Raw genomic sequence first — 11,067 nt, 5'->3', positions numbered from 1 at the left:
ATGTTTTCGCACAGATTAAGACGAAAGCTTTTGGAAAAAGACGATCCAATTCTTGATCAGTGTAAACAGATTGCTCTTGCGATGGAAGCATCGGAATCACAGGCTAGTGCTTTGGGACATCCTACAGTAAACGACAATGAACAAGTTAACAATGTGTCTGCAAGTGTGAAATTCAAGAAACGACCTACACAACAGAAATATGAGAAAAAACGTTGTTTTGCTTGTGGATATGATGGACATATTAGAACTGATCCAAAATGTCCGGCTCGAGGGAAGAAGTGTAGGAAATGTAAACACGAGGGCCATTTTGAAAAGTGTTGTAAGACGCCATCTGCGAAACAGAAGTTGGCGAAACGAAGAGATATCAGAACGGTGAACTTAAACGCTGATTCAGCTGATTCAGATTCTGACTATTTGTTTGTTGTTAGTGAAGATGCGAGTACAACATCCAATAATGAAGATATTTTAGTAAATATTGGAAGAGTTACGGTACCTGTTATTATAGATTCTGGAGCATCTGTAAACGTAGTAGACCGTGAAGTATGGGGAAAGTTGAAAGCCAACAAAGTGAAATGTAAATCCAAATTGACAAACAAGAAAGTGTTTGCATATGGACATACGAAACCATTAACTGTAGCAGTTTGTTTTACCGCGAATGTATCCGTGAATCATAGAAACACTGAAACTGAATTTTTCGTCATTGAAGAAAAAGGCAAAGCCTTGTTGAGCAAAACACTTCAGTTGAATTGGGGATTTCTGTTACGTCGCGTTCCGTATGGTCTTAGGGAGAAATTAGGAAAAGAGTTCCATGTTCACCGCCGTTTGAATACATCTGCGGATGTCTCTAAATTGCTTTTTGTACTTTTAGCATGTGTAAATGTTGAGTTCTGCTCAACGCGGGGCTAGAGGGCGTGGACGGTAGCATGCATTTCCACTACCGTCCATGAACAGGCTCAATCAATCCGGGCCTGCAACATTTTCGTTTTTGTCGTGTTGAGCGACCTGTGAAGTTTCCACTTTTCTCTATTTTAGATAATCTGGAAAAATTGGACATAATTGAAAAAGTTGATTCTCCAAGTAAATGGGTCAGTCCAGTCGTTGTAGTTCCAAAGAAGGAAGGTGTTAGACTGTGTGTTGATATGAGACGTGCAAATGAAGCAGTAATTCGTGAAAGATATCCGATACCGACAACAGAGGAGGTTTTACAGGATTTGAACAATTCAGCCGTATTCTCCAAGCTTGACATCAAAATGGCGTACCATCAAATAGAACTGGATGAGGAATCAAGGGAGATTACCAGATTTATGACTCACAAAGGCATGTATCGTTACAAACGACGTATGTTTGGAATCAGCTGCGCACCAGAGATTTACAATAAGGTTAGGTCGCAGGTGTTAAGTGGTCTTCAAGGTGTGAACAGTATCTTTGATGATATCATGGTCCATGGGAAAGATACAGCTGAACACAACGTCCGGTTAAAACTTTTATTGACAAGACTACAGGAAAAGGGTTTGACCTTGAATTTACAAAAGTGTCAGTTCAATATGTCACACATTGACTTCATGGGTGTAGTTTTGTCGCAACATGGTGTAGGACTAGCAGACGACAAAGTAGAAGCAGTTTTGGAAGCCAGGGAGCCGCGGAATGTATCAGAAGTGAAAAGTTTTCTGACACTTGTTAATTTCAGTTCCGCTTTGTACCAAATTTGGCTATGGTTGCAGAACCTTTGAGAAAATTGACCAGAAAAAATGAACCTTTCGTATGGGATGTTGAACAACAGCAGTTTCGACAAATTGAAAAGTTTATTATCGCAAGCACAGCATTTGGGTTATTTCAATCGAAACTACAAAACGAAAGTTATTTGTGATGCAGGACCTGTAGTCCTTGGCTGTGTGTTAATACAGGAAGATAGTAAAGGGGAGTTTAGAGTCATCATGTATGCACGTTGGTCATTGTCTAGACTTGAAAGGAAATACTCACAGACGGAAAAAGAAGCTCTTGCTATTGTATGGGCATGTGAAAGGCTGCATATGTATTTGATCGGTACAAACTTTGAACTGTTGACTGATCACCGAGCTCTTCAGTTTTTATTTTCGGCAAAATCGAAACCGTGTGCTAGAATCGAAAGGTGGGTTTTGAGGCTACAACCGTACACATATACAGTAAAATACATTCCAGGAAATATGAACATAGCTGACTGTTTGTCTCGATTATTACCAGAACAGGAAGTGCAGGAAGAAAATGAAAATTCCATGTGTACAGAAGAATACATACGATTTGTTGTGGATGAAAGTACACCGGTTGCCGAGACAAGTAGAATTGAGCAAGAATCTCGGAAAGATTCTGAATTGACAGAAATTCAGCAGTTACTGAAAACTCGCAGATGGTACGAAGTGACAAATAAACGGTATTTGCCAATCAAGCATGAACTATCATCTCTTGGGAATTTAGTACTCGAGGGACACAAATTGTCGTACCAAAAACACAGAAACATGAAATTCTTGCTTTAGGTCAGGAGGGACATCCAGAAATGGCTCTTATGAAACAGAGACTCAGATCAAAACTATGGTGGCCAGGAATGGACAAAGACATTGAAAGGTTCTGTAAGGAGTGTTACAGTTGTCAGCTTGTTGGTCAGAGTCAGAAGCCTGAACCAATGAAAAGGCATGAATTACCATCACAACCTTGAAAACATTTGAGTGCAGAGTTCCTAGGTTCATTGCCATCGGGACATAATCTTCTGGTTATTGTGGACTACTACTCGAGATGGGTTGAAATATATGAACTGAAAACTATTACATCGGATAAGATAATCCAGTGTTTCAATCGATTGTTTGCAGTACATGGTCTGCCTATTTCGATTCAGACTGACAATGCACAAAATTTCAACAGCAGGGAGCTGAACGAGTATCTGGATACTATGAACATTGAACACAGAAACACAACACCGTTATGGCCACAGGCCAATGAAGAAAAATAAATCAATCATAAAAAGAATACGAATCGCTCATGCGGAAAAGAAAAATTGGGAGGAGGAATTACAAACTTACCTCATGATGTACAGGTCGACGCCACATACAGCTACAGGGGTTTCTCCAGCAGAAATGTTGTTTCGACGTAAAATTCGTACAAAAATTCCGGAAATCTCTGATTATGATCAGCAAGTTCAGGAAATAAGAGACAGAGAGAGCGAGAAAAAAGGAAGAGGAAAATTATATGCCGACGAAAGAAGAAATGCTCGCGATTGTGATATTCATGAAGGTGATTTAGTGTTGGTAAAGCAGAAAAAGCAGAATAAATTATCAACCGCGTTTAATCCGAATCCTATGTCAGTAGTTAAAAGGCAAGGAAATAGTGTCATTGTGCAGGCAGAAGATGGGCCCTGTTATTCGCGAAATGTGTCTCATGTGAAAAATTTCAATGTCGGTAGTAAAAATGTTGAGAAAGTGTCAAATGAAGAGAAGTATGAATCATATCAGAATATTCCAGTTAGTAAAGAATTAGATTCAAGTGCGCATGATCAAAATAAGTCTGTTAAGTCTAGTTCTCAGTTAGAAACAAGTTTCAGTGAAGAAAATATTGAAAGTTCATTTGAAAATGTTGAAAATTCACATGAAAATGGAGAAAACTCAGATTCAGTGATATCTGGAGAAAGGGAGGTAACACCAGTGAAAAAACCAGTTGAAACTGTTCAAAGGGAAACAACTCCGGTGACGGCTAATGCAAGACCTATACGTACGCGCAGACTGCCACCAAGATATTCAGATTTCGTTATGGGTTTAAAGTAAACTGTTTTGTATAGAAATACATACATGTATGATATAAACAGATAAATTTGGTTTATCAAGTTATTGATATAATACATAACATGTATTGAGTTATGGAAGATTGTTGTCAAGCATATGAAACCAGTTTATTGAATTTTGATTATGACGGTTGACACCTAGTTACTAAGTCGTATTATGTTTCAGTATATACATGTATATTGAGGGTATAATGTTTTCAGGTACTTTATTATGTTCATACATGGTAAACTGTACATGTATTAATTTATAGCGGGTAAAAGTTATTCATCAAATTTTGATTTAAAAGGTTTAACTTAGATAAGTATCTAAATTTAAGATTTTTTCAAAATGTAAGGTTTCACATTTTAGAGAGTTTTCTAATCTGTTCAGTATAATAAAAATGCTTCACATTTTATAGGTTACAACTTTCACTACTGGTATTGTAATATTGTACTGTATCAGATTTGCTTACATAATGTTTTATTGAAATATTATGTTAAATGATACTTAAATATCTAATTAGGGGAAGAAATGTAGTATTGTGCATATAACATATAAAGGGAGACAACTACTCTGGTCTTATCTTGATTAGACATTGTATTACATGAGTTATCTTTATTGCGTACTCTTCTGTAATATGAGATATTAACGGTCAGTAAAATGTGGACAGCATGACATGTTGTATGTTTTGATTGACTTTACGAAGGTTAAATCCTGTTTATAGGCTTCGAGCCGTGTTACATAGTGTCACAACAGTACAAACGTCTCATCTCTTCATGTTAAAATAAACATAATGCATCTCGGCTTTTAATTCAGTAGTCCTGTATTAAAGTATGAAAATAGAAAACTAACTGCAAATCTGGATTTAAAATTATCCAAATATCATAGATTAACCTAACTGAAATATAATAAATAATATCAGAGTATCAATACAATTTACATTATTTCGTATTATCGCATAGTGCGGCAGTTTTCCTTTGATCTTTGCAGTATGTTAAACATGGTAACACACATTAATACTACAAAATCTGTGCTGATATTTTACAAAACTGTTACGATATATATCAACACAGAAATCTCTATAGAGTTTCATTAGAAAAAAACTGTTGTGATATATATCAGCACAGTAAAACTGTTCCGATATATATCGCAACACTTTTTCTCTATTGAGGTCCTATCAAGGGAGTATAATTTTTTCCTTTCAAAGAAAAGATGACTTTAGCTCCAATTTACAGTTCACAAAGAAAGAATTATCACAAACACCTACATTTATAAAGTAAAAGAATAAATAAACAAGAATATTTCAAAAACTCGATAGTTATCGCCAAATTCAGAAATACATGAAATATATGAAATTCTGAGATTTCTGAAATGTTTCTTTTTCTTTGATTTTTTTTTACAAACAAAACAACAAGTTTTACAATATGTTTGGCCAATGAAATGCAAAGATTTAAAACCAATGCAGAAATCTGTTGGATACTTTTATCTGGGGAACACATTTTCTAAAACAGAAGTTTTAGTGTTTCAGCCAGCGAGACGCAGAAAGGAAATTAAAAGAGTAAAAATAATAATAAACAAATTTAAATGAAAATAATATATAAATTTTAAGGATAAAACTATGCGATAAAACAGTTATAATATGTAATGCTCGTGTGTTACGAGGATATATCAGAGCTCGGCCTACCGGCCTCGACGATATGTGCAGAGAAAAATACCCTCGATGTACCCCTAGCTCTGATATATCCTGGTAACACACTCTCACACATACTATAACTATTACTTAGAGTTGCCGAATATTCGATAATAATTATGTAACAGTGTATACATGTCTAATATGTGGTAAAATGAACGAAATGGTACTAGTTTGCCATTGAATGTTTGAGGATCGAATTTACAGACATACTCGATTTCATTCCTAACAAATGACCACATTGTTTTCAGAATGATTAGTTTTGCACGAGCGCATGTCTATCCGTGCACGTGATCAGGCCTGGCTAGAGTAACAGAAAACGGTGGACATGCAAAGATAGACCTTCCCGCGAGATGTTTATTGTTCTCATATTTTTTTCTCTACATATATATAGACCCTACACTGTAAAAAATACCGTAAAATTTAATGGGGTTTTACGGTCAAACAGTAACGGGTACCGACCGTAGTATATGATTACGGTATAAGACCTTTGGAACGGCGCCTATTCTGGGATAGCGCGGTTGCCATTATTGATTCGACTTTCAAAACAGTTTGAAAAATGCACGTATAAATGGAAAAAACTATTTTAAGACACACATACTAGTGCATCTGTCTGGATTTTGATTGTCTAAAACAGTTGCGTTCAATATTTACATCGAAAACTGCAGTATTTGAATGAGTAACGTGGATAAAAGTGGACTCGGGTTCGTTCCAAATGTATTCGTAACCATGTTGGAAGGTCGGCTAGACGTGACTACTGTGAAAGAAATCAACTGTAGTACTTGCTCATGAGGACATTTTTAATGTTGCAAAGTATAATAAGCTGGAGGCAGCTTTGAAGAATTGTACTCTAAATAAAAAACAACAACAACAACAACAAACAGACAACAAAATTGGTGAAGTTCAAAAGTATGTTCACATCAACTTTTAATGTAATGATAAATTAAACCAGTATTCAGTTTGACCGTCATAATATAAAACAAAATGTCGGATTAGTTCGACTAATATACACAAAGAGTAAATGTCAGTATCAGTACATATACTCTAAGAGTAGAGGATATGAGAGGGAATGAGAAGCAGTCCATTTTACTTCACAGAATGATAGTGGTTCTTTCGATGAGGGCGTCATTGCTAATGTCTTCAGTATTGGTGATATCAGTATGACATAAGTTGAAACCTACCATGAATGGTCGGACACAAGTGTATTACTGCGTGTTGTGAAATTTGTCACTGGACAGATCGACAGTTCTCAAGTTTTTTAAGTTGAAAAACGCAGAAGTGTATAGAGATATGTTCATATCTGATGATCTAACTCCATTTAAGATGAAGTTTAGACACACTGTTAGAGCCCTCAATGTGTTACAAGAGGATGTGTATACAAAGGTGTATACCAAGGATGGTATCAATGATAACAATTCACTTATTTAAACTTAAGAATTAAACTGAAAGATATATCAAATAAAAAAAAATATTTGATAGAAAGTTATAATTATAACAAAATCATTTTTGGAGTATTGTAGGCTCAATATTAGGTGGCATCAGAATGTCTCTTTGCTTTTCCATAACCATCACCAGGGTCAGGAACTTCATTTCAACCCTTTCTGAAAATGATATAACATATATAGAAACAAACTATATTAAAAGTATTTATTGCAATTAAAATGTAATATTAGACAATACAATATAACCTAGTAAAGTAGAATGTGAAATGAAAACTCTAAAGCCACTTTAATTTGTAGTTACCATTTAAACATTCTACATGTATCAAAACCATTTAATTATTGGACACTGAAATGAAAATATTGAGAGCACCGCCTGTGGGTACTGTCCCTCATTTTTGTAAGTGCTTGGCCATATAATATTTTTTTAATCTGTGTGAAGTTTACCCCAATAAAATAAATAAATCATCAACCTTTTATAGTAGTTTGTATAGTATAAGTGAAATATTCTGTAATTTATGTTTGATGGAATTTCTGTCTGTGATCTCATATCATCCTGTAGCAAAGTCATTGAAGCCATCTGATTTCTCTGACTACATCAATACATACATATGTGTTGATAAGGCTTACTTCCAATTACTTAATATGTACACTCTTTCACCTGAAAATGTTTAGACTCTGTTGTAAGTCAGAGGTTAAAATTCAAAGTGCTTTTACTATCATTTTAGTACTTGTTACAAGAAATAAATAATTGAAAACTGCAAGAATTAAGTATTAAATAAACTGTTGCTTCAGAAACATAATCATCTATCATTGACATATACAGTGCCTGAAAAAGTTACCTGTAACCAGGTGAAAGTTCAGTCTACTGAGATGAATAAAGTTCCTGTTTCAGTCTATTTATTCTAGACCTGTGACATATAGCTTTAAAATTTACATTTTACATTAGAAAGTCTGATATGTTCAAAATTGTTCTTACCTGATATCACTCTAAAAACATTTTGGAGTTTCAATTAGCTTTATTCCGTTTCCCTCCAACAACATGAACAAAGAACTTCCTGTTTACATTCCAATTTTTGTATTCATGAGCGATTTTCATTGGTACAATATAGTTACTGAAGGGAATATCCAGAATGTTCTTAAGATATATATGTATATAGTTAATTTGTCCATTTATTTGCTGACAGAATTTGCAAAGATCACAGAAAAAAAAAACAAGCAGAAATATTAGGATTATTTTGGTGGGTACAGGTGTAAAACGGCTTCAGAAGCCTGTATTTTCATTGGTCCTTGTCTTGAATAGAATGTCCAGGTGTTATAGTGTTATCATGATGCTATATCTGCTATTTTTGTGTTAACACATCAGTATACATTGAACAGCAGTATATAAGTGACTGTAAAAGCTAGATAATGATTCAGTTATGATGATGTAACATTATAAGCATAATTTCATTAACAATTTGAAACTCACTAGAATTTTGATATACTTTTAACCCTTTCATGATTGACAATTAATTCTGCCTTAGCGACCAGTGTAGATCATGACCAGCCTGCACATGTGTGCAGTCTGATCATGACCTGCACTGTTAGTCATCAGTTAGTTAATGGTAGTGTCCAAATTGAAAGAAGAACAAGTTCATTATAGAAATTTAGCAGGGTAAAGTTTAAAAGAGTTTAGAAAAATAATATATATTTTATTGCTAGAGCAAACTGCCTAGAAAAGTCTGAAAAACAGGCAAGTTGAAAGAAGAACAAGTTCATTATAGAAATTTAGCAGGGTAAAGTTTAAAAGAGTTTAGAAAAATAATATATGTCTTATTGCTAGAGCAAACTGCCTAGAAAAGTCTGGAAAAACAGGCAAGTTTTAATGTAAGTATCATATTTGTATGTCAAGTCATTTATTATAATTTCTTGTCAAATTTACAATTTTTTAATGAAAAACTTGCTATGCTCGCCCCACTACCATAAATATGAACAGTCAGGGTTGTAACTGTTTCAAGTTATCGCATTTCATAACCCATTTGAGTTATTGCTTATACTTTCATAACTTGTTTCAGTTATCATAAAATATTACAAAGCCGTCCTGAGCCAATTTCTCATTTTGAATGAGACTAATGCAATTATTTCCTGAATCCTTGAACTTTCATCTTTTTAGCCATGCAGTAATTTCTTTTACAAAACAAGTCTGATAAAGGTTTACGCAAAAGTTTTAAAGCTATTAAACTTCCCATTTATGCTTATCAGGTCATGATCAGACTAAAAGAGAATTTGATTAACCACAGTTTGCTACTAATTTCACTTTAAACGTCACTTTGTGAGAACAACAAGAAGACTTGTTTTTAATAACTTATCTGAGTTAACCATATTTTATTTGTTAATTTTTATAACTAATACAGGTTATAAAATGCTTGAAAAAGTAACTGAAATAGGTTACATAACTTAAAACAGTTACACCCCTGACTGATGAATACTTGTTAAAACACATGATATTTCAATTGTATGTCGTAGTAATTATAAGAAAGAGTCGTACATTCAGGATGTTTCATGGTGAGGTAAAGAAATTTAATTATGTTTAATTCTGTGATTTTACATATACTTTGTTACTGACCTAAAACATTGGGTGCGAAGAGTTTTAACATTATTGATCAGTTCCAGTTGAAATTTTACACACCAAATTGTATAATCTGTGCTTAGTGTAATTATAGGTTATTAGATTTGTATCAAGAAATCTGCAAGAGTTCTGCAGCGGAAATATTGCACGACTTAAGGAGCGCAATATTATCCTGCGAATGAATGGGTGCAGGTTTCTTGGTGTAAATCTAATAATCTTTTTAATACATGCATGTCTACACTTAAAATAACTACATAAATGAGTCAAATTTGTCATTAAGCCAGAGTGAAATTGAAAATTATTCTGGCAACAGAACTGTTAAATGCGACGGCATACATGAAATTGACATCACAAATTACGTCACACATCCAGTATGAAATTTGAACGTCAGTATGGAAAACAACATTGACGTCTCAGGTTCAGTGAAACTTAACAGTGTTTAGCTCAACTATTCGAAGAATAAGTATAGCTATCCTACTCACCACGGCGTCGGCGTCACACCTTGGTTAAGTTTTTCGTACCGGTCCTCATTTTGACAAAGTCTTGAGATAAAACTTTGAAACTGTCAATACTTGTTTACCATCACCATGTCCAGTTATAGGCAAGAGTACATAACTCCATTAAGGCTTTTGGCTGAATTATCGCCCCTTTTGACATAGAAATCATGGTTAAGTTTTACAGTTCATATTTTGATAGTCTTTTGAGATAAAGCTTTGAAACTTTCAACACTTGTTTACCATCACCATGTCCAGTTATAGGCAAGAGTACATAACTCCATCAAGGATTTTGGCTGAATTATGGCCCCTTTTGACTTAGAAATCTTGGTTTCGTACCAGTCCACATTTTGACAAAGTCTTTTGAAATAAAGCGTTGAAACTTTTATCACTTGTTCAGTATAATAGTATCTATCTGTAGGCAAGAGTACATAACTCCGTCATCTATTTTGGCTGAATTATGGCCCCTTTTGACTTAGAAATCTTGGTTAAGTTTTTCGTACCAGTCCACATTTTGACAAAGTCTTTTGAAATAAAGCGTTGAAACTTTAATCACTTGTTCAGTATAATAGTCTCTATCTGTAGGCAAGTGTACATAACTCTGTCATCTATTTTGGATGAAATATTGTCCTTTCTGCACCTGGGAATTGGTTCTGTTTTTGTACAAGTCAACGTTTTGTCAAAACTATTTGACATGTGGCTTTTAAACTTTGAACACTTGTTTATAATCATGATTTCCATCTGTAGACAAGAGTACATAGCTCTGTCAACTATTTTGCCTGAATTATGGCACTTTCTGCACTTTGAAATTGGTTCAATTTTTCATATATATTGCCATTTAGTGCAATACTTATTGAAATCCACAAATACAGGAACATTGTTTGTTTAATACATTTTTTTCTTTTGTCTGAAAATCTGTGGTTATATTTTGACCCCGTTCTTCAGTCAATTCTTCGAATAGTCGAGCGCGCTGTCAATCTGACAGCTCTTGTTTTAGATGAGTATGTAGATTAAAAGCTGACTTTTTAACTTCTAGTGTAAATTACTA

At 34.3% G+C, this 11,067-nt stretch overlaps 1 protein-coding gene across 1 annotated transcript; it reads left to right on the top strand.

Annotated features, from left to right (window-relative positions):
* LOC128554851 (uncharacterized) lies at positions 1-1,730 on the top strand. The gene is made up of 2 exons (XM_053536165.1): positions 1-820; positions 1,033-1,730. The coding sequence occupies exons 1-2, from the start codon at positions 1-3 to the stop codon at positions 1,728-1,730; spliced, it is 1,518 nt and encodes a 505-aa protein (XP_053392140.1).
* The last annotated feature ends 9,337 nt before the right edge of the window (positions 1,731-11,067 follow it).

Source organism: Mercenaria mercenaria, unplaced genomic scaffold, assembly GCF_021730395.1.
Source record: "Mercenaria mercenaria strain notata unplaced genomic scaffold, MADL_Memer_1 contig_804, whole genome shotgun sequence".
Lineage (NCBI taxonomy): Eukaryota > Metazoa > Mollusca > Bivalvia > Venerida > Veneridae > Mercenaria > Mercenaria mercenaria.
This window is presented reverse-complemented; position numbering and strand designations above follow the sequence as displayed.

Bases quoted from the DNA above. Each gene is read 5' to 3' on its own strand.
- LOC128554851 (XM_053536165.1), top strand. From the start codon at position 1: ATGTTTTCGCACAGATTAAGACGAAAGCTTTTGGAAAAAGACGATCCA. The intron at 821-1,032 runs GTTTGAATACAT...TCTCTATTTTAG, and splicing joins AGAGTTCCATGTTCACCGCC to ATAATCTGGAAAAATTGGAC.